The sequence below is a fragment of the Cyanistes caeruleus genome, chromosome 4, assembly GCF_971803275.1.
Source record: "Cyanistes caeruleus chromosome 4, bCyaCae1.hap1.1, whole genome shotgun sequence".
Classification (NCBI taxonomy): domain Eukaryota; kingdom Metazoa; phylum Chordata; class Aves; order Passeriformes; family Paridae; genus Cyanistes; species Cyanistes caeruleus.
Window position 1 is genome coordinate 34228611 of NC_141704.1, and position 24713 is coordinate 34253323.

The 24713-nt window shown below is 39.2% G+C and overlaps 1 protein-coding gene across 8 annotated transcripts in view; it reads right to left on the bottom strand.

Moving 5' to 3' along the window:
* Positions 1–23948, bottom strand: part of UBN2 (ubinuclein 2) — a 42791-nt gene extending 18843 nt beyond the window's left edge. For 3 of the 8 annotated variants that reach the window (XR_015286424.1, XM_086887565.1, XM_023929568.2), the window contains exons 1-6: positions 23209–23664; positions 19012–19104; positions 13481–13582; positions 4620–4757; positions 3329–3441; positions 1822–2320 (exon numbers count right to left, since the gene is read on the bottom strand). Coding sequence is in view for 7 of the 8 variants with exons in the window: in XM_086887565.1 (XP_086743691.1) it covers positions 1822–2320; positions 3329–3441; positions 4620–4757; positions 13481–13582; positions 19012–19104; positions 23209–23628 (1365 nt within the window). In the remaining variant the exon portion in view is untranslated. Of the gene's footprint in view, positions 1–1821; positions 2321–3328; positions 3442–4619; positions 4758–13480; positions 13583–19011; positions 19105–20190; positions 20317–22701; positions 23077–23208; positions 23665–23756 lie in introns of those variants that run through there. The other 5 variants (XM_086887570.1, XM_086887566.1, XM_086887568.1 and 2 more) reach the window with 4 other exon arrangements.
* Between the last annotated feature and the right edge of the window lie 765 nt (positions 23949–24713).

A 24713-nucleotide genomic window follows, 5' to 3' on the forward strand; every position in this document is an offset into this window, starting at 1 on the left:
ATTGCTGGCCTTTAAAGAGAGCAACACTGGCACATTCAAAAACTTCATCGCTATTACTATGGTTGGGTTTTATTTCCAGAGTGATTATCTTGACAGTGACCTCCAAAATAGAAAAAAATCCTTTTATTTACTTTCCTGCTTGTTATAATATTGCCTTCTGTCATGGTAGTTCAGAATAACCCACTCGGGGAACTAGAACACATTAATCTACCAAAGGAAGCCAGGAAGCTTTTAGTGCCTTTAGTCAGTGGCTTTCTAGTCTTATTATTTTTTTAATCTTGATATATTATACTCCAGCCATAGAGCATAGACTTCTTCTTACAGCTTTATAAACTTTGCTTTGTGCTAAAGAGCTCTAAAGCTGTGAGAGTCTGGTAAATATTTGACAAGACTCATTTATTTTTAGTGCTTTTTAGAAGATGTCTGATTATAATTTTCAGGAGGTGTGCAAGTTGCAACCTTTAAGTAAACATACAGACTAGTTGCTCCCCAAGTATAAACTTAAACTTGTTCTGCTCAGTCAGGAATCTTTCAGAAGATGCTGTCAAAAATGGAAGACGGAATTGCTCCTAGCTGGTCTAGTGGAAGGTACCCCTGCCCAGAGCAGGGGTATTGGAGTGGATGATCTTAAAAGGCCCTTCCAACCCAAACCATTTTATGATTCTGTAAGGAGTTAAGTTTTCCAAGAGCCACTCAATCAATGATGCCTCCCAACTTGTTTGAGATTGTTATATAGAGAAGCAACATGATTTAACTTGGGGTAAGTTACTAAAACTTCCTGACTTCTGGCCTAATTAAATTCTACACTTTTGTTAGAAGCTTCTTATGGATTCATAGCAAAAATAACCTGCATAGTGAGAGGTAGACAGAGAAGCTCCTTCACTTTAGTAAATACTAATTCCTTGACTATATTTAGCTTGGTATGCTTAAAACTAAATAAGAAAACTAGAAGGCATTTCTATGCAGGTAAGAGCAAAGCAAGCCCTGCAATTGTTTAAATTATTTTCTCTTTGTCCAAAAAAGACAGTAACTTGAACTGTTTTTTCAAAACTTACTATGAGTAAAGAAAAGCTGCACTTTATTCTAAATAAGGAAAAGCTTTAATATCATAATCTGAACAAGCAACAAATTTATTCTCAACTTAGGACAACATCCACAACTGAAACAAGGAGTATGTAATACCTTAATAGCTTTGATCCCTTTCAGTAACTTACTGGAATACTCATAACTTGTTCATTTAACATCTTTCATCCATTTTTGCAAAGTTCAGATTCCATTCTAACCTTACAGATGAAAAAGTTCAGTTTTGTGGTTGGCTGGTTTGTTTTTTGTAGTTGGGCGGTGGTTTCTGGTTTTGGTGGCTTTTTGGTTGTGGGTTTTTTTTCCCTCCACCACTGGCAAGTTAAAGCCAAAAAACCAATACATGAATTTGTAAGCTGCAGTCATATTTCAGGTTATCTCCTCCGAAGTAAGAAAACACTCATTCCATTTTATCAAATAATCACGTTAAAGGAACACCAGTATTTCCATTATGGAGAAAAACCCATAAATAAATGAACATTACAAGTTATTGTACACAGAAGATTTAGAAAACCCTGTTTCCACTGTGCAACAAACACTGCTTGAATAATCGACCTGCATCATCTCTGCCTGTTTTCATCTGATTATGAACATGGCCATATGTTTAACATGTGTAAGCATCAATTCTTCATTTCTAAAGTTTCAGTCAGGAATCCAAGGATGACACTCAAGGTCCTAATTGTTCTTCCTTGTTCTCTCAGATTCTTGAATGTAATCCCCTACCAGTGAATTCATACTTACTGTTCGAAGGTCTCCAATGCGCTTTTCAAGTAGCATAGGCAGACCTTCTGGGAGGGCAGGCACCTGCTTGGGTGTCATGACCTGAGAGGTGTAGGTTGCCTGAGTGACATTTCCATTTTCTCCTGACAGCTCAGAGACCGGGCTGCCATCAGAAGTGCCATCAAGCAACTTATCAAAGTCAATGTCTCCCAGCATCTCCAGGGCACTTTCAGTTTCTTGCAGGAGCTCAGGTTCATTTGTGCTACCAAAAATGGAGAGGACAGGATCATTGATCCTAAGATTCAAGTCAGAGATATCATTTCCTGCACTGAGAGAGGAGGAAGGAATTTTACTAGGGGTAGAGGTTGCAACAGTCACTGGAGGTTTTGGACTAGGTTCCTTCTTCCTCATGGCTTCCTTCTCCTTTTGAAATTTACGGATCATGGCAGCCAGAGAGAGCGAGTCTTTATACAGTTTCTTTTTCTTCTTCTCAGACTTGTGTGAATTTAAGGCCATTACTCTGTAGAGGAAAGAAATCTTTAAATAGCATGTGACTTTTGAGGCCTCAGTAACCTTTAACAACAAAACTGAAAGTTTAGTACAATTAAAAAATTATCAGGGGGAAGAAGCAAGTACTCCCTGCTTCCATCTTCAGACCATTTTACCAGTTACTATAAACCTTAGGTACTCACACAATGACAGGTTCTCCCACTGATTTGTTACATTTTATACACATTAAGGCAAACATTATTGTATTTTGACTTCTCGATTTAATAATGGACTAGTTGGCAGAAGTGTTAAAACTCAGGGCAGATTTATAATACTAAAAACCTTGCCTCTCAAGACTGCTGAATGGTGGCAGGTTGACTGTACAGCATATACGTTAAAAAAATTCTTTTCATTGCTAAGAATTTTTAAATGGAGGTTCAAAATCTATTCTACTTAAACTGAGAATTTTCCAATTTTTCACCATGATGAAAAATGAGGTCAATAAATTTTCAATATTCAGTGTGAATATTTACAGTAAGACAGCTTCCATCTACTCAACAGAAGTTTTCTAGAAGCCAATTAAAAAAACCCACCACCTTAATACTTCTATGCTAGCGTCAGAATTCAGGAAAGCACAAAGTCAGTAAGAAGTACATAGAAGACTAATTAAACTGTATTTGCAGCTTTACAGAGGAGGAACAGAGACAAGAGAAAAATTATTTTTCATTAGAAGATGTAATTCCTAGAGCTAGCTTAGATGTTCGGGCAGGACAATGACGCTTTATGCAATTCATAAGACTCAAAAATTTACTTCTATGATTTCTTTCCTTATTATTCCTTGGTCAAAATTTCAGGGGCCAAAAAAAATTAGCCCACAGGACTGAGTCATACAAAAACCCCAAAATTCTGAAACAAAATCTGTAAGCTATTAATTACAGTTTAAAAGTACAATATTCAAAAGTGCTGTAATCTTGCACAAGATCGTGAAGCCAAACCTCAAATATAATTCAAGGGTTCCAATAAAGAAAAAGAAACCTACCCCAACTGCTTAGGAACTTTCATTTTCCGAGGCTTCTTCTCCTTTTCTGTCCCTTCATCTTTTCGCTTGCGTTTCTTCATTCCACGATCTTCACTTTCTTTTAACTTTGCTATCTAGAAAAGAGACCAAATAAAGGACAATGATTCTTCCACCCTAAAGGACTTCTACAGAAAGAAGCATTCAATTTTCTTTACCTTTCCAATTCAGAGCCAGGAAAAACACTTCCATGTGTGTCAAGACAAATGGTAGGATGGATTCCTGGTAGCAATTGCAGTTACTGACAAGTGTTAATCATTAATCATTTTTAAACAGTTATGAAATTTAGAGTTTTTAGTAAGATAAGTACTCTAAGGTACATGCAGACTGCTGCCCAGCCAGTATGGCCAACTGCTACCTTGGAAAATGCCATTTCCCCACCTTCCTCAGCTACCACAGTTTCATTGCTGACTATGAAGCTGCACAGTATGGATCATCTTTGCTGGTCAATACAGACCACATGCCTCCCCCTCCCTTGTCAATCCTTAGATTACCTGAGGGTGCAGGGCAGGGAAAAAGAAAGCCTTCAGACTGTGAAAGCATTAGCCAGCAACAGGCAAAATTCTGGTGCAGTTATCAACCCCACTTTAGTCACAAATTAAAAGCACAGCATCATACAAGCTGCTAGAATAAGTTAACTGTATCCCAGTCAGAACCAATACAAGAACCTTAAAATTTAAGAGTTATAGAGCAGGAAAGGACACCAGGAAGCACTAAGTTCTCAGAACCAGCATACAACTTGTAAATGTCATATTGCAATTATGTTTGCATTGACTAACTTGTCAAAGTTTATAGAATATCATGCTGTTTGGAAAGATTCTATATATAATTTTAATATAGCTATTCTTATCAACTGAGTTAACTTTGTCAGGTGTTTTGGTTTAAGTACTATTCTCAATATTAGGAACAATTTCAAATCATGCAAACTTCGTGCAAAATCATTAAGAGCAGTGTTGATGAATTTAAGTTCTCATCTATAATAAAATTCTTACAAAATTACAGAATAATCTGTCAGTTCAAGATGGGTGAACACAACTTGTTAAGCTGTCAAAAGACATGCTTAGTCTTACAAGACCCGACAGCCTGTGGACATCCTGAGTTAGTTACTGAATGCTAGTACATGAGCCACAAAACATAAAATGCAGTAAAACAGTACCATGCATCATTCTGCTTTTGTACTCTTAATTTGAGCCATTCTAAGCATATCCAATATTTCCAATGTCCACCTAGCTTCTACTTCTGTATAATCACTCACTTTAGGCGGCCTATGTTTTTTGTCTTCTGCAAAATCTTCGTCTTCTGATTCAGATGCCTGGCGAAACTGCAGTGTACCAGTGTTGATATAAAACCCTCCATATTTGGTTGTCAGGGATGCAGGAACCAATTCATCATACTGGGCAGGAAAAGGAAGATGAACTTATCAGTATTTCTTAATAAACTAAACATGTAGTTCATTTACCAGCCCTTATACATAAAAATATATATTCCAATTCACAGCACAGCTTGCTATAATAGAAACAGGATAGCAATGCTATAGAAAATCTACTGGCTGAAGCAGAGAATGTTAATATTACAGAGTATCCTTTCAACTCCCAAAACAATGACTTTTCTGTACAAAAAGGCATGATTACAGCAATAAAAAGTACTACTTTCTGAAGGTAACTCACCACAGTGCCCTGCTCAAAATCTTACTTTTTAAAAGTCCTCTGAAATTTTCTTCTGTTAAAAACGCTATCTCAGACATGACAAACTTAACCACAGTATGTTACCTGACTTCCAATTTTAGGTGCTTAATACAACATTGCATGTTAAATATTACAATGCCAGGACTTTTTTCATTTGAAGGCTAACATTCTCCCTCTGTTCAAACAATTTTAAAATCACAAAATGTTTCAAGCTCTCTCAATTTATTTTGAAAAGTACTTAGTATTTATGAAGAAATTTCCAAGTTTATAATTATAAAGTTGAATCTCAAAAGTATTGAAATCCAAAGACATATAGAAAAGACGGTCAATAATCAGTAGAGTGGATGACAATATTAATTCTATTATAACATGCAAATAACAACCTCCATGCCATGTAAAATATACTGAAGATAAAATTGTTTAACAACTGGAAAGTCTAGGCTAACAAACACTTTTAAGCAGGAGGAAGAGTTATCCAGAAAAGTAAACCAGTAAATATGTACTTCAACAAGGAAGCTGGAAAAAGAGCCTGAACTGGAAGCCTACTGAGGGATTTAATCTGAATAAGTAGTTAGAAACTTCCCTGACTCATCACCTTTTATCTTTCGGAACAGAATGCTTAACATGCATTACAGAAAGACAAAATAGGAAAGGAAAAGTGGTGACAGCATTTATAAAGTGTCCTAAGATGATATGAAAAGCTAGCACAAGAAAGTGCGAGAATCTATTAATTGAACAAAATTAAAGTGAAATGACTTAATAGTGGACTTGTCATTCATCTTAAAAGACCAGGGGGACCATGCAAAGTAAACTTGAGAGTGGAGGTTGTATAAGAATTTCAGAGAAAACTTATGCTTTTTTCCACAGCTCTCAGAACCAGCTTCATTAGGTGCAAGGAAAATGAAAGTAGAGAAAAGAAATTATCCATGGTGCTTAATGACAGAGCAGACATTTCCCATTTGAGCTGACAGGGTGTTAACTGAATTAGCGAGGCTGGGGCAGTAAAGGATCAAAACTGGAGAATACAGAGTAGTTGCCAAGTCAGAAGGAAAAAGCACACAGTCAAAGCTGAGATCATTAGCATAAAAAGCAAAAGCCAAGAGAGTAAAGAGATGTGGAGCAGTACAGGAAGGCCTAGGTAACACACAAGTGAGGATTAAAGGCAGTCTACAAATGAGGAATCATGAATCCCATGAATCACAGCAAATTATCGTGTTGTGTGGCACAGATACACTGGAACAAGACAACAAGAAAGGCAGAATTAATTCAACATACGGAGTGACTGTATTCCATAATAGTCAACAGGCAAGTAAGATCAGCAAGATGTGGATGTGTAACTAAGCAGTTGAGGTTTCAACAGTTTCTGTTGAGGACTATGAACTTAGTCAGACTTTCAAAGACTTTTCTGACATTCAGTTCCTCTGAACCCTTGAATAAGACTACTTTAGCAAAATCTGGTTCTACACTGAGCCTACTGAACAAGGTGTAGCTTTTAAACTCAATGTTGTATTTTAGACATAGGGCCCTGCAGACCACAGTGTAGCTAGTACAACCCCCTTTGAGCTAAGCTCACTATTTTCTAGTCCCAGAACAGAAAATGAGTATGTTTGTATAGGGTATTAGCAACAGATATTAAGCTTCATTTTGAAGTGCTTCCAGAACTCTCAGTTAAAGGGAACATGGCTCTGGCAAATTCTAAATCTTCTTATGAATTGTTATCAAGAGCTTTGCTTTAAACTAGCTTTTTTTTGTGCATGAAATCACACAATTTATCTTATGAACAAAAATAAGTTTAAAGCCCTTTACAATGTTCTGCTCTTCCTTACACATTTCAAGGACAAGAATCAAAAAATCTGACCTACAAAGAGACAGGACTTTACTGACTCCTGTGAACACAGGTTTGTACTACAACTGATTATGGAATCATTCTGCAGATAACAAAAGACTGTCTGACCATCTAAAAGCAGGTTCATATGAAAGTTATTTTAAACTATTGTCCTTGAGCTACATTACATTACTTGGCTTTTAGTGCCGTAAATCTAATTAAATGTTTTGGTATGAAAGGTAATTCAGTTTGTTGTTTTTTTTTTAAATAAGTTAACTGGTCTCAACTTCATCACCATACCAAGAACAATGAATTTTTATGGGTTATACCAATTTAGTTCTGAAATCCAGATCCATAACAGTATCTTATATTAATATTGTCTACTCTTGTGTCCAGGTATTTTGACTACATTCCTCAGACATTTTACTGTGATCCTTTTCCTCATTAACCTCCCTTTCATACAACAACCTACAAAAGTACATATGTGAAAAAGTTTTTAAACATTTCTGTAGTTTAAGTCATTAAGTCTTGGAAATGAGATTTGACGCAAACATGTCCAAATGTTTTAAAAAATGTAGATTATTTGTTGTGAAACAACTAATACTTAGCTAAAAGACAAGCAGGGATAATTTTTATGCCTTGTTTAGTTTATTTTTGAGGTAGCTCTAACCAGCTTGGGGTGGAGGGAACGTAAGTTTTGATCATCAGTAGCCCACTGAATAAAGGCTGAGCTACTGAAATTATGTCAAATACAGTTCCTTCAGTGAAACAGACAAAATATCCACACAGTTCCCTACACAGTTCAGGATTCTTCAAACATATAGAATTGACTGATCTCTATGCTTCTTCAAGATGCAAAGAACTGAAATGCACTCTTTGGCTTTGTCATCCTTTAAGGCTCAGTTTCCAAACAAAAACATGTAACTACCACCTTTCCAAAAGTACAGTATAACAGAACCTACAAGGAAATCTTGAACAAGGTTTAGGGGAAACAATGCATTGCTTCACTAACCCAAGGAGACATCAAAAAGCAAGCACAAAGAGCTTTCCTGTGAAACAAAGGCTTCTCTTCCAAAATGTGCAGGGAAATTGGTGGGTTTGTTTGTTTTTCTTTTAACCCTAGGGAAAAGGACAGCCGGAATAGCTCAACAGAAAAAAGCATAAGAGATTATAAAATATATAATACTTGGCCCAGGGTAGTCTCATAGGAGAATCCTAGTTTAGTAGCCAGGGTATCATAATCTGTCAGACTACCAGAGCACCTTGAGAGAAGTACTAGTAGACATCTATTCTCCTGTTTTGTTCCCATCTCAACCTACACCTTTTGCACCTTTCTACCAGCCACCAGAGTTAGGTTACTAGCTTAAGTGACACTCACAGCAAACAGATTACATTCTTATCACCTTGAAAACATTTCAGCTGAAGTTATAAAATGTATGACCAGTCATGTGACCACTTTTACCTGTGGTAATTGAACAACTCAATTCTTTTAGAGCTTGAGCTCTGACCTGACCCACAATGGAAATCTAGTTCAGTATTAAATAATTATGTAATGTGTTACTTAATCTCTCCAGGTTTAATGTTACAGAACTACTAGAAGATTCTGCAGAAAAAAAGTTACACTTTCCTTTTCCCCTCATTTAACATGAAGAGCAGACTTTCCTTATATGACACTTAAAACAAATGCTCTTATCAAAGATGTGATATTTTGGCATGTTATAAACCTCCCTTTGTATTACATTAGTAATTATATTGTTTGTGTATTTTTTGGGAAACACTTAAGTTCACTGTACTGCTTAAACAAATTCAGCTACTCAAAGAACCGCTAATCCTAGACAATGATCTACCCCTCTAGTAGCTCAGATTACTTTGAAAAGTAATTTTGTGCTCATCAAAAAATTAAATCTAGCAAAACACAGGATGTTGCTGCAACCATTATTTCCTTCTCCTGCAAATTTAAAGAGTGGTACTACACAGGCCAGATACAAGTCTCAGGTGTTTTCAAGAACCTATGCAGGTGCTGAATTTTCAGTTTATTCAGTTTATTCTTATTCTTTCCTAAAGAAGGGTATGCTTTTTCACAGAAGGAGCTCAAAAACATTACTACTGATTTAACAAACATCAGATGTGTTCTACAAATTTAACTACCTTTATTCCTCTAGCCATTTTGGTTCTTGCATTTGCTTAGTTCTTGCATCTGTATCTACTTGTTTGATACCCCACTTTATAGTTTGATATATTTTGGAGTAGAGGAGGACAAAAAGCAAAGAATCTCTGAATTGCAACTCGGCCTTGTACTCACTCAAAATGCATAGGACATGTCAGGGGCCAGCCAGCAGGCATCCCCTGAAGACATGCAGGAAGCAAACACAACGCGTTATTAAAGGTGGCACAGTGCACTCAGCTAAATGAGCACTATTCCCCAAACACGCAACTTCCAAGCCTGGGCAAAGTGAAAATGAACAAGGAAGACAGCACTAATATAAACACAACAATCCAGAGCCAATGAAACAGTTGGCAAGTGAACCTCTTAAAAATAGAAACTTTAATGCACCCTCATGTATTCAGTGTGGATGAAGTTTGCTACTGAGGTCTACAAAAGCAGCCTTTTCCAGATGAAAAATGCCAGTGTTCAATTTCTCTCAATATACCATGGAAGTATGTTTAATAATGGATCCTGTGGAGTCTTTTTCTGTGAATGTGTCTAACCTTTGCAGGTTGATAGCCTGGTTGTTCTGTTAGGTTTTTTTAAGAGACAGTGATCTTTCTAAAACAACACTACTCTTTTCCATAGCATAAAACAAACTCCTTGGAGTAGGACGAATGAGAGAACAGTATCAAGTTGGTCTGAAACTACATCTGGCCTAGACCCTCACAAAAATGGCAAGAATTTCCATCGATACACTGAGCTGCCACTCCCTGAAGAGATACTATTCTTGCTGGGAAAAAGTTTCTCAGATACTCAAGAGTCTTGTCCAAAATAACCTTACTGACAACCCATCAGCTTCAGGTTTTAGGGGCAAGCCAGTGTAGGAAAGAAGAGGATATTACATCTATCATACCTTTTGATGTCTGGAGATTACAAGATGAAAACAAATTTATTCTCGAAACATGTGAAAACCATGTATCATGACACAGAATTTCTGCAGAAACCAAGCCCTTAAATTATGAAAAGTATTCTAGGGAACCCAGATAGAAAAAGAGTAACACTCTTAATAATATGTCTAGAATTACTAAAACCAACCTTTGAAAGGTTTGCTGTAAAGATGATCTGAGCTCTTTTGAGGCAACACATAGCTAAAGAAAAGTAAGTTCTTCCTTTTAGCTGAAGTATGCGTTTCAGAGAAACTTTCCACCTATGAGAAACCATTGATAACGTTGGTTTTCTCTAGTGAACAGCACAGGACTTTTTACATCAGTGTTTAGAAGGCTACCTTGGAACAATGAATATAACAGACTAGGTCAAACATTTACACAGGGGCCTAGGTGTCTGAAAAACTGAACTGCCTGCTTCCCCCTACTCTTGGCATTCACATCTAGCTTCAATTCCTGCCAGTATGGCTACCTGGTATCACTGCTTCAGAAGACACTGCTTACAGACTTACAGGCCAACAGTTCTTTTTCTACATTCATTGACTTGGAATGGGGGAAGTCTTTGGTTTGGATATCCAAGCCTTGTTACCTTTAAGTAAGAGAAAATGGCATATATTTTCATTAACACCATGTATTATTTTAAATTCCCTCTTCTGTATTGCATAGCAGAAAGCTCAGAGAGCACTGGTTCCCTTGCAGTCTTTACCTATATAAAGGTTACATTGCCAGGAAGGTATTCAACCAACCAAATAATCAGAGGTCATCACAAGATCAAGTAATCAGCCTGATCTGGCTGGACATGCATCTGCGTGCAGGAAAAACAGAGTGGGCGAAAAATTCTACAGGAATTCCACTCCACAAAGAATGTAGTTCTGGGCAGCTTACACTACAGCAAAACCTATTTTCAACATCAAAGCAGTGGAAACACTGAGGAGGAGCGGCTTTCTTTGCAGGTTATGGACATTTTGTATAAGTCCATTAAGATAAGCAAAGATAAGGACTTGCCATCAGGCTAACCCCTATAGAGCAATTAGAAACAATACTAAACTGGTTTTGCTTTACTTTTTTTACTGGAATTATCACAAATCCACTGACTGCAGTCAAAATGCTCAACCCAAGAATAGCTGCTCACATAGATTTCCTGCTTGCCTGCAAATGCATTTACCTCAAACTGTTTTTAAAAGCTATGGAATAAATCTGTTTCAGTGCCAGAGAGCTCAGTATTTCTTCCACAACTGTGACAAGAAAAAGGACTAAAATTCTGAGGAAGCTTTCAATTTCTATTTTTTTCTTCTGGGATAGAGACAAGCTAATCCTGGAGCAATTAAAGAGGCACTCATATTCACTTTTCAAGTATTTGTGTTCAGGATATTACAGTTTTTTCGGTGTAAGACAGTGTGTCTTCTAAGAAGTCCAGGGCATGGCTCTGACACATCTCAGGGTACACAGCAATTTCATAGCTGGCCACACAGAAGATGAACAAGCCAGACATGTAGATTTTCCTTCTGAACACTTCTCTTGTATTCAAGACAGAATGATGGAATTAGAGGTTTTGTTGAACTTCAACTCCTACATTATAGAACCCTTAAGCTCTGCAACAGCAACATGGACTGCAGCTGGCACACTATATTTTTTCTTCTTTTCTATATAAAAATGGGGATAAAAGCAAAACAAAGATGGCCTCTTGCTAGTCTGTATTTGTACTGAAGACAAGTCATAATAATTTGTTGAGGAGAACAACCTCTAGAGACTACACCATTTCTCCCCAACAGCTTCCACAGCACATGATGCAACAAGTTGGTCCTCCAACAACTGCCTTTTGTACATTTTGCAAGGACTATGTCAAGAGACAGAAGTAAATGCTCCTTCAAATCTACTGGATCTGCTGCTGGTAGCACCACCAGTGGTGGCAGGAGGCACAGTATGCTATGTAGTAGTACACCAGACTCATGCTTTGACAGAGACCTATGCTATGAGTATTGCCAGTGTCCCAATCTCCTATCAGATCTGTGATGGGTCACAGTAAATCCAGGAAAACCTAGCTGGAACTTGGGTTGGGTATCATAGCATTTTAAAAGCAAAGATGATGAACTTAAGCAACAGTAAGAAATAGGATAAACCGATAGGCTCAAGTGGTTTCTCAGCAGAAATGAAGCATGTCCATTCCTACCAAGCTGGAGACCAGAATCTGACCTTTGGAAAAGACATGCGAAGGCTTAGAACCCAATACTGTTCCAGCAGCACAACCAGAAATTGTGGGATAATGGACAGTTTAATATTGGCAGGTTCAAGTTTCTAGACAAAGAAAAATGACAAACTAATATAAACTACAATAAACAACTTACAACAAACTCTCTCTTCACACCACTTCAGACCTACTTCAAAAAATACTGACGCACACAGAGAAAGTCAGCCTGCTATGCACTGTGGTTAACTGCTCAACTTCTTCTGCAGAAAAAAGTTATCAGCTCTGCAGACACTTTCTGTGCACCTCACACAAGCCATAGGATCACTCACTGGAACATCTACATGCTAGAAACTTCATAGCTCTGTTTACTCTCTTTACTCTCAAATTTTAGAGTTTAAATGAAAACTTCACATAATGTATGCTAAGCACTTATGTGCTTTTCTTACTCTTTTCTCTCAACTTCTTTTCATAGTATTTCCTCTCCCACTCATAATTTTAGCCCCTCCCTTCTCATAGCAGATCACTGCTGCTTTATCCAGTGTCATTCAGCACTGTAGGAAACTGAAGGCAAGAGACAGCTCTTATTTTTGGGGTTTTTTTTAACTTGACTAAACTGTACACATACTTCTTTCTGACATTTAATAAGGAAAAACTATAGAAAGTTTCTGAACTTTTAAATCATCCACTCTTTTTTCCAAGCTTTCTTCTCATTTTCATGATTTCATGTATCACCTCTAAGATATCTTCAAATGCCCTCTTATAAACTTTCTGATATCCTTGATACTGCCTGCACCAAACTAAAATCCTTTTCTTTTACCTTAAGATGTGTTTTCACTTCTGAAAAATATTCAAAGTAAGCAGTAATATCATGCTGTTTAACCTGTCTTGTCTCAAATTTTTCAGACATATTCCATGTTTAGAATAACCATCCTATTTTTACTGTTTTTTAAGAGAAGAATAGCTTCCTGATCTAATTAAGGAAATATAATGCCAATAACCCATTAATAATCCAGAAAGCTAGTACAAGAAACTAGACTGAGACAGTGTCCTTTCAGTCAACAGTAAATGAAGTGCACAAATAAAAATATTTTAATTTCAGAAGCTGGAAATGACTTGATTTAGGAATGGCTTTCTTAATTCTTTGGTACATTACATCTTGAATAAGACTACAAATACAATAATTCATTGGTCTCCCAAAGTAGTACGCCCTTTGCATTCACATCAGTTACAGACAAGTACAAAGTATTTTCCCTTACCTTTCTTCTGTGTTGAAAAGATAAAGCACTGTCGCATGATTTCTTGCTGCTGTGCTGAGGCTTACTTACCGCTTCAGAATTATCAATGAAAGGGTCCGTCTCGTCGTAGCCATAACCTATATCAATTAGATCCTGCAGGCGATCTTTCCGATGTTTGTGGGGCTTTCCACCCTGAAGACAAAGCAAGTGTTACATCACTTAGGAAACATGGAAGCAACCTACTAAAGCCTACAAAGCATAAGGCATTGGAGGAATAGTCGTTCAAGGAATTAGCAGTTTTGCGTCCTTGAAGATGGTCTATACAACTAATAAGAACTTCCACACACGGATGCATTCTGGCTAATGTGCCTCACCAGAATCATCCCTGAAAAGCAGTTACTAGCTACCTTTGTCTGCAAGACCAAGAGCTTCCTTCATCTCTATTTAGAGATTCTTCCCTGTCCTACGGTTTTAACGTATAGTGACTGGACTGCCAGTGCTGGAAGGGCTGGAATAATTTAGAAACAGTCACTTTTTTCAGTATTCTACAGAATCATTACAAGTGAAAATAACGATAGCCTAGTTTTCCCTACACAAACACTTTTTTCCTAAAGTGTTTCCCTACACAAAATGGATTAATTCTATATAGCACAAAAAAAGTTGAGTTTTAAAACATAAAATGATACTTGAGTATTAAAGCCAGAAAGCCTAGTTTTCTAGCTCATATATATTATCAAAATTATCAATAAGTCTTAAAAGATAAAATTCTCAAAAAAAGCACTGCCCTCATTAAAATGGTAACTTCCATGAATTCAAGACTTGCTCCTGAAACTTCTCTGCCTGTACCCTACAGCTGTGAGCATTCCTAGAGCAAGTCAGTCCTTCTACCTGTGACATCCAAATATCAGGGTCCACTTGTTACTATGAGAACGCAGACACTGTTCAAAGGTGGTTTCACCCTTGCTCTTCTATGTGAGATGTAAGCATCTCAACACCTCCATTTTAACAATATTTTGAGAAAATGCAAATTTATAACCAAGTAAAGCATGTGCTCTTGCAAGCAAACAGGAATCTCTCACATACACTTAAATTAACAAATACAATAGTGCCAGGAGAAAAACTTCAAAAGTCCGTTCTGCTTTTAATTCACATATCCAAGCTACATCCCAAGCTAAGTACCCCTATTGGTCCAATCATCTCCACCAATCACTCATCTGGAAAAACATCTGAATGACTGCACATTTCCAAAACATGCAGTACTTTCTTTAAAAAAAAAAAGTTTGCATGAGATGGGTGAGAGAAGAAAAAGTAATTTAGAAAAAGGCAGCACTTAAGAATTCTGATGAAACTCGTGAAAAAGCTTATATAATTCATGCTTCTGACTTAGGTGCCAGCAGGCTAGGAATGCTTCATAAACCATACTTCACCTGTACTGATCTTACTAAAGTGTAATGCAATCCATCTCTGTACTACATATATCTTGCAAGTAACCATCAACATCCTTGTTTTCGAGTCCAAAATATTTTTGCAGCAGTGATTATCCTATGATTTTATTATTTCAGTATAATACAAGGGCAATAAAAAAAAAATAAAATTTTCAATACATTCTGACTGCCTGACAGTCAGAAAACCAGATATGTAACAAAGGTAGTTAAGAAAAAAATAGTCTTATAATAGCTGAATGAACATCAGTCTTAAAATAGTACCTGTATTCAGACATACAAAAAGATATGAACCACTCCATGTATAATTAAGAGATTTTCCTTCATGTTCAGGCCTGGCTCTAGCCATTTATGTTTAAGGAACTGTGTTGAGATTTCACGTGATCAAGATGTTAAGGATACAAGACTGCAGCAGAAGAATGAAGGGATTATCTGTGTCACTGTCCACCATGCAGCATTTCAGGGAAGTTTTACCACTGCAGCTTTCCTCCAACGTTTTTGTCCCATAACACTAGTCAAAATACTACAGCAAATTAAGGTGTCTAGTTCCTGAAGCTGAAAATACCACTCATGCAAGTATTCAAAAAAGCCAAAGATGACTTTAATATATTAACTGTCATGTAATCTTACATTTAAGCAACCTTTGCCCAACAGGAATAGAAGGTCAGTGGCAAATACAATGCCAATACCTGAAGAAGCTTGAAGAGCAGAATCTATAAACCAGTAAACATTGTCTTTATGGTGGATAAGTTAATAAAAGCTATAAACAAAAGAACCAGCAGGCACAAGAATATACAGAGCAGGAAGAAATGTTGGTAGAATAAAATATTTCAAATGCTTTAAAAATGGTCCAAACATCTTTAAAGGCAAGAAAATGTCATGAGATAAGGAAGGTCTGCTTAAAATGATGTCTGATCTACAGCTAGGAAAGAAAAGGTAAGAACAGGTATCTCATTTTAGCAAAGACTGATCAGAAAAATTATTATGGAATATGCATTCATTCACCTTTGGAAGCAACAGAGCAGGTCAAGAGTTGGAGAAGGACAGAGGTCTAAGATGACAATCTACTGAGGCAAGTTGAAAGAAAAAACAACTGAAGAGTAACTGAAAGACCTTACAGTTGCTCTGAATTTAGTATGATAAATAGGCAGTTGAATAGAGCATCAATAAAGCAAGGTAATCCACACAAAGTACAACCTAAGCAAAAAAACATACACCATGCTACAAATTTATATGCTGTTCAGGAACCATCAGAGTTGTTACACACAGCTCAGACATTTGCTTAATCAAGAATGGTCAAAAAAAATGTGAGTTGAGACTTATTAAAAAACCCCCAAGAAACAGAGAACAAAACCAGAAGTTGTTATAACACTGACAAATCAGGGCATCATACCATTAATATACTTACATTTAAAATAAGAAATTAAAACAAAAAAGAGAACAGTAAGCCAACAAGGATGTTTAAAGGTAAAGAACAGCACTTACATGTAATAACAATGTTAAAGACACTACAGCTGGGGAACACAAGGGCTGGATTTAGATGATAACATCAAAATCACATGCAATGTGCAGAACTGGAAGTGTATTTCTCTATTTCTTACAGCACAGAAACTATGGAGCACTACATGAATTCATCAGGCTTAAACACAGCGTGTTTTTATATGACAATCATCACAATACTCCAGTGCTGTAGAACACAGAAATCTAGTAATGACCTGGTAGATTTCTGGCAGAAAGCTATAAAAAGATTAAGCATGTAACCTTTGGGTCTGAGAGAAATTAAGACAACACAGACTGCCAGACAGGCACAGTGAAGTAATATCAATGAACACTTGGCCTATTTATACTTTCAAGTATGAGATTCCACTAGTGTCAGAGACTATGGTACCATCCATTAGATGGACCTTCATTTCTTATGTAAGAAAAATTCTTACATATGTACACTATTCAGTATCGTGTTCACAACAGTGAGGTTCGGTATCGTGTTCACAACAGTGTTTGATTTTATCTAGAGAATAATAGCAATCAAAATGACAATTGGAATCCTTCAGATCAGATTTTTTTATGCTGATGTTTAGTATGTGCAGCAAATACAGGAGAGTTCTGAATAATCAAGTAAACAAATGGTACGTTATGCATTTTGTTTTACAAAAATGCACTTCTTCACAGGCTCTTAGTATCTGCAAAATATATCAAAGGGTGTACTGATTTGGTTATGAGTACAGGAACTTGTCTGAAAAGAAGTAAAAAGTCTTCAAGACAGTTTGTTCTTCATGCATCAAATTTTACAGAAGTACTGCCACACGTTATGATTAAAAACAATGTTTGAATCCACTTTGAACAGGTATCTTAGATAAATAATACCTAATTAAAGGATATAGAACTTCCTGCAAACCTGAAAAAAAAAACCCTTTATTTTCTCATACAACCATTGATCACATTCACAGCAAAGCACTGCTAAGGAGTGTTACAATGTAACTCCAGCTAAGAAGAGTATCCTGCAGTATCCTGGTCACTCACTTGATGAGAATGGCTATCTGCTACATGGATCCCTGCTCCAATGGAAGCTAGGCAGTGAATATCTCGCCACAAGAGGCAGAAGATGGCTGGATGCTGCCAGAACATGAGCAACTGTACCAGGTCAGCGTTCAGAGATGCGATTCCTCTGAGCATGGATGGCAAGTAGAGACTGATGGTTCTCATACAGGAAGAGGAAGGACAGGGAGTTTCTAACACAAGGAATCTTAGTCCCTCACCACCCTTAATGCTTAGTGGCTCTAATCTAGTAAGTAGTTCTTCAGATAGAAGATACTCCCTTTCATGAGGCTGGAAGGGACAAAAGGCGAGTCAGAGAATGAAAGGGGAGGAATTAGAAGTGCAAGTAGTAATGAAGATGCAAGTGCACCACAAATTTTTATTACCTACTCTTTTCTAATAGTTAAAAGCATCTATTTGCCCCTTTCTGTGACTACTGAACACTGAATTCTGGTTTTCTTAAGTCTAGTAAGATGTTTTGTCCATAAATGTACATGTTCAGCTTTGATGGATGCATAAACATACATGTAAAATTAGACTGCTTCCACTACCACTCCGTCCTACATATATTGCTTTACATACTTACATTGATTTTCATCTACTGTAGTTAAGCAACTTTTTTCAGACATTAGAAAATCCTTAATAGTGGAAATGAGTTTTTTAGGAAAGTATGACTGAAACATTTTTCTCTCACATTCAAAAATTATTTATCATTCAAGTTAAAAGCAAATAGCATTTTGGAACAGCCTTCTCAATTCATCTTGGATTCTCTCAATCTCTCCAAAAAATGAGAATGATTCTTTTCAGTTTAAGAGTTGATTTTGTTATGTATCACAGCTAACATGCCTTGAAACAGTAATTACTTCTACAGAATTTATAGACTGGGCACTTAGAAAAATCTGTCTTTGCCAGAAAAAAAACAAACAAATAAGTCATACAAAAAAGACTTCAATATGTATATTAATAGCAAAAGATACAAATGACTGCTCTTGTTTCCCTTCTTTATTATTGAGGTGTTCTATTAGTAATCCAGAATATCAACATGCCTCAGCATGATGATGAGCTCTGATTGCCAGCTCAGACTTAATCACCCAACCCTACCCATATGAATTCTTAAAGACCTGTTTGGGTGTGGTTTTCGTCAACATTTTCTGATTTCTACCTTCATTTACTAGTGAAAGGCTCTTTATGTTCCTAGCTAGTGCTGTTCAAGTCACTCACACTACACTTTAAGGAGCCAGCAGAGTATGGTCAGGCAGCTGGCAGCTACAAGACATTCATCGAGTAATGATTTACTACTTAATAAGTAACTTCCTATGGAAACATTTCAAACTAGTCAGGAATTCATCAAGATTCATCAGTGAATATTGACCTGCATCTATTACCAAGTTGTATTTATATAGGAAGCTTTTCCAAGAATAGCTTCACAAGCTATAACATCTACAGACAAATCTATTTAGCAGACTTGTCTGATAAGCTTGTGGCAGCTTCAAGGTACTTAAATGAAATACAGTGAGACAGTCATCACTGAAATGTACAGAAGTCATTTGACACTACATTAGCAACCTTTTTCAGACAAAAAAAACCAACAGTATCTTATCACTATTAAATATTTGTATTTTTTAACAAAGTGCAGTAACTCACGTATTTTGCCTCAAACTTCTTGGCAAGCATTTCTACTTCATGTCGCTCACGTTGTTCATCATTAAATGGATCCTCTAAATGAACTGATTTCTTCTGAAAAATGCAAAAGTTACACATTCATTCCATAAGAAACAGAAAGTGCATCTCAAAAACTATTAAATGTCAAAAAACAATACTCTGATGACTAAGTAGTTAGAATTTATACTTAATCTCTAAAAATTACTTTGATCATTGAATTATCATCCACCTACTTTTCTTCTGATGATAAGAAACCCAGAAGAATTAAGATAAATACTCAGATTTGTATTTTCCCAAGCATTCCACTACAACATCAACTAAAAGCATAAGCATAAGAGAGAATTATGACCATTTGAGGTTAGAAAAAACTCTCTAACCACAACTCCTTTTCACCTCTGTTTCCACTGGTTCCTCTAATAGGTGTTATGATCCTTCTAGATAGAACAGACAGGATGTATGTGGTATGCTAACCAGGAGGCAAGCAGCCAGAAGACTAAAAATCTCAGTAAATTATAACCATAATTAATGTACGTCTTTTATCTAAAGAAAAAAAATTATAGTGCAAGAGTTAATTTCAGTAATAATAACTATGTTAGCTACAAAAGAGATTTAATATTCCAGCTATGCATACAAGGAGTGAGTAGTCCCTTACTTTTTTGGTGTTTTTTAGAAAATATGTTTTCACTGAGACAAAGTCAATGAACAGGATTTACGTAGTGTTTTTGGTTTTTTTTTTAATAAGCGATGGCAGGAAAACAGGGCTGCCCTCCTCCAAACCAGAGCTCACATAAATACAGGTATTGCCAGGTGGGGGAAGGTACTAGGATGCTAAAATACAGTGGAATTCCACTTTGCAGAACTTTATGGATGGCAGCTAATTTTACTGCACATGGACTACTCACCAGTGAATAAATGAAGATTTATGAAGAACAAAAAAACTAAATTCAGAAAAGCAAGATCCTTCCTCCATAGTATGAAAAGCCAGTATATTGACCAAATGGTGACCAAACCAGCTCATTAGCATCAAGACCAATGTAATGAGCAAGGTAAAGTAAGCAAAACTGCAAACACCACATAATTATAATACATTTTCCAGACTAAGTAGAGAAAAAGTTAATAGGGGCTATAGTTATTCCTAAAACATAAATTAAAGCCACTTACTTATTTCCTGCAGGCATAATTAAATATAAAATAACTGCTCAATCCATGAAACACCATTTTCTCTAGTTTTAACTGGGAAAAGGTATTCCTCATCTTCTGCTAGGCATATGTGGCTTTTATCTAACTCTGAAAGGAGACAAGGTTGAGCCTAAAGATCAAGTAAAACTTAGTACTTAAGTGTTAACTTGCTTCTTTCCACCAAACACCCAAAGCTGCAGCTGACTATCAATTTGATTAGTTAAGCACTACTGAAAACTCAAATTCAAGCAAATTTTAGTTTTGACTGTTTCTAAGGGATGGATGGCTCCCGAACTAAGATGTTACTACTTCAGCACCTTTAGAGCCTGTTTGACAGAAGACAACTTGAGCTTCTGGCTCATCCACTTCAATTTGGGTTTGATGCACCAAGCCTCACTTACCCCAAAAGAAATGGGAGCACACTTTCACTTCCGCCAGCATTTAAGAGGCAAATAAGCTCTTCAACCACACGAAGTTATTACTCACATTCAAAACTTGACATAATTCCTGCCGAAAGATGAACTCTACAAACAACCCCATCAAAGGATGTTCTCTTTATGAAGGCAAAAAAGGGCAAGCACAAGTTTTTAAAATATACATTTCCACTAGCTTCTAATTCAGCATAGGAACATAAATTTGGAATTAAAAAAAAAGAAGTTGCACTGCCATATCAGTTTTGGGATTCTTTATCATTTCAGTATAATACACCTATTATTATCGTGGCCTGTTAAAGCCATATTTAAAGATGTGCCTGTGCACCAGTCTTTGCCTTCCTTTGGAGAGCTTTTCTTGGTTGCTACAGTTCCAAGAATACTACAAGACAAAAAAACAAACTCCTGACTTTGTAATGTTAAATTTTAATGGCAAGTGTTATAAAAAAGTTGAGCAACTTCTTGTAAGGGAGGAGTCAATAATAGCTTCTAGAAAACCAAATCAACCTTCACCATCCAAAAAACTTGCATAGTAAAAATAAAGGCTCTGTACTGTTAAATTTAAGTTGAAACATTACAAAAACAAATTTTGAAAACTAAAACTCCACTTAAAACCACAACATTAACTGCCAGTTAGTTACTACCTACTTTGAAAAAGCAAATCCCAAGATTTTAAATCTTCCCTAATAGCTAGCTTCCCTAGTAGCTTTCCCAGGTTCTACCACATAACAAGAAATTAAACTGACAATCCAAGTATACATCCAGTTTGAAACATGAGTAAAAGTCCAGAATCACTTCTAAAAGATCCTAATTTATGACACTGTTTTACATAGTAAATCAGCTGATTGTTCCACAACCCAGTAACAGAAGGGCCATTATGATCCATTCATTTTAATTTGGACTCTTTGGAGCTGAAAAATATACAGTTTCTTACAAAGCATTACTATCACTGTCTCTACCTCAAAAGCAGCTTCTGACCCCAGTTGTACCAAAATACCCTAAATCAATGCTCTCCCACCTCCAGAAGACATGGTATTTGCTTCAGAACTACATCAGGAAGAGCCCTTTTACCCTGAATATGTGATTAAGATATTGGCAACCTTCAGAATAAAAGGCAGTTATGGAACTGGGAACTGCCAAAGGGAAAAGTCAGCCTTCAAGTACTGAACCACTTCTAAACCCTAACACAATTTTCACCTTCACAGAACTGCTCAGAAAGATTGCACTTCAGAGAGCAGCATGATTATGCTACACTAATTCTGAGGAGTCATAACTGGCACTGTTTGCCCACAACAGCTGTAGGACAGGATGAACAGAAGGCACCTTTTAACTTGCATGACAAGATCTGAGGGATTAAAATCAGTCACTGATTTTTCTGTCTTACACATTTGAACACAATCCAGTGTGTACATCCCTCCTACAGCAGAAAAAGTGAGCAGCCCGCTAAGTATAGTTACAGCACTGCCATTGCCTAGAAACACTTCGGTTCATAAGAAAAGTTTCAACCATATTCAAGACTGTGCTGGATGTAAAAATCCTATGGCAGTCTCAGTACTGGTATTTAATACTTGTTTTTATCACCAGATCAACCAGAATCTTCTTTGTAGTAGTTACTTACTTGCCCTCTGCCTTTTCCAGTAAGAAACAAGGTTTCTCTGAAACTGTGTACTGGATTAAAGAGAAGCAAACACTATTTAAATCAAGTACAACTTGGTATCCTCAACTAAGAATGAGCAGTTCAAGTATAACCAGCTTAAGGACATGTGTCTCTCCTTCCTACTTGGAACAGTGGGCACTGTTGATTGGCTAATACTGTTCATTTCCTAAAGTTGTCTGCAGGAGCTTTGTGCTTAAAAAACAAAGTAGTTCAAAGTAGTACTTTTTGTTTGGGAGGAACAAGCAAGGGAAGAACACTTTGGTCGTTTTTCCTTGAATCAAGTTCTCAACACTTACAGGTGTGGTTACCGGTCCAACATTAACTCTCATTTATCCCTGTCCCCTCCAAGACTACAACTCCTCTCCAAGTCTGCTACTGATCACTTCTCTGCTTCTCGAGACTTACAGCAGAGCCGGGTCTTCTGTATTTATCTGCACACAGCCTAGGGACAACCCGGAATACAGACCGGCGTGGTCAGAATTTCGTCCAGCTGCCGGTAAAGAGCTCCCAAGAAGGAAGGATGCAACACCTCTCCCGGCAGTGAAGGGGAGCGGCAGGGAGGTGAGCCGGGGTAAGCGGGACACGAGACAGTGGCGATCATCCGCCTCAGCCGGCAGCAAAGGCCAGGAGCCCTTGGCCAGCTCAGGGCCAAGTGGGAAGCTCCCCTTCCCCCCACGGGCACAGGCGCAGCCTCAGCACCAGGAGGAGGCCGCAGCGACGGCGAGGCTGCCGGACTTCCCTCCAGGACACCGCCCCTCCCGCCGTACCGGGACCACCCCCGAGCAGCAAGGGGTAACCGATAACACTATCGGCAAGGCCGGGGCCAAAGGCAGCCGAGAGGTGGAGGAGGAAGCGCCGGGGGGGCCGTGCCGGCGGGAGGGGAGGGAAAAAGGGGAAAGGGAGGTCCCGTACCCGCGAGTCCCCGCACAGCAGCAGCTCCGGGTAGCTGAACTCCACGCAGCCCTCCTCGGTGGGGTCCTTCAGCACCACCTCCAGGCGGACCGTCTGGCGGAGCGGGAGCGCCTCCCGCGGCGGCGGCGGCTCCTGCCGCCCGCTCTGGCGCGGTGGTGGCGGCAGCGGCGGCGGCTCGGGCCGGGGGGGCTCCCGCTGCGGCGGCTGCTCGGGCCGGCCGGGGTCTCGGAGCGGCTCCGGGCGGGCAGCGCTGTCGCTGGGCGGCTCGTGCGGCGGCGGCTCCTGCGGTGGCGCCTCACGGCCCGCCGGAGGTGGCTCCGGGTCGCGGCCCGCCGGCTCTCGCTCCAACGCCGGGCTCTCGCCCTCGCGGCGCCGCACGGGTGACAGGCTAATGAACGGCACCCGGCGCGGCTCCGCCATCCTCCGCCGTCCCCCCCCCCCGCGCCCGCCGTCCGCCGGCCCCCGCCTCACACGTTCGGTGACACCGCTCTCCGCGCTCCCTCCCACCGGCCCCGGCTCCTCCCTCTCCCGCCTCCCCGCTCCGCCGCCCGGTCGGAGCTACCCCTACGTTCTCCTCGCCGCCCCCGCCATCTTGGCGCCCCCCCACATAAATAGAGCAGCCCGCGCAGGCGCAGCTGGGCCCGCGTCGCTGCTGTTATTGCTCAGCTTCCCCCGGACGTCAGCGCGGCCGCCGCCGCCCACACGCCGCGGCCGCCGGGCCCGCCCCCGGTTGCCGGGGCGATGCGCACGCCGGGCCCACCGCCGCCTGCAGCCGCGGGGGCTGCGCAGTGCTCGTCCTCCCGGGGCAGCGCGGGGAGGCTGCAGGGGCCGCGAGCCTGCGAGGGGAAGGTCCGCTGAGGTCTCTAGAAGTCGGCGGCTGCGGGTCAGTCATCAGAGAAAAGCCACGCGTGAGGGGAGAGAGGCCGTTCCCAGCGTCAACGGCGCGGACGCACCGTGTCTCGGGAACAGCAGAGGACGTCGGGGTTTGACAAAATCGTGCCGAATGGCGGGGTTGATCGCAGCTTGTTGTTACAAAAGAGCAGCCGCTGCCCGGGGTGCCGGCCTGCCCTCGGCGGCAGGGAGCTTGTTCAGCGGCCATGCCTGGTCTGTAGGGCAGCAGCTCTGGCTGTGGGGAGCAGTTGTGGCTTGTTGGGAAAGAGCTGTTCGAGAGAGAGAGGGGACAACGCAAGGAAGGCAGGGTTTGAGCAGCAGCGAGACTTCCCTCTTGAGCAGGAGCTGCCTGCAAATACTGCAAGTGTTTCAGTCTGTCACCACCTACTTTGACAGACTGATGGCTGGTATTTCCAGATGGAGGTATGCCACCAAGGCAATGTGAAGTTTCAGGAAGCTTATGAACATCATGAGCATTATATCCTCTAGCTTCATTGGAGCAGAGAAAAAGACACTACCATTTTTGGGACATTTTTTTAGTCCCTGAAATACTAGGTAGGAGTGGGTCTATTCTCTTTTTAAAAAATGTGCTCATGCAAAGCAAGCTATTTACA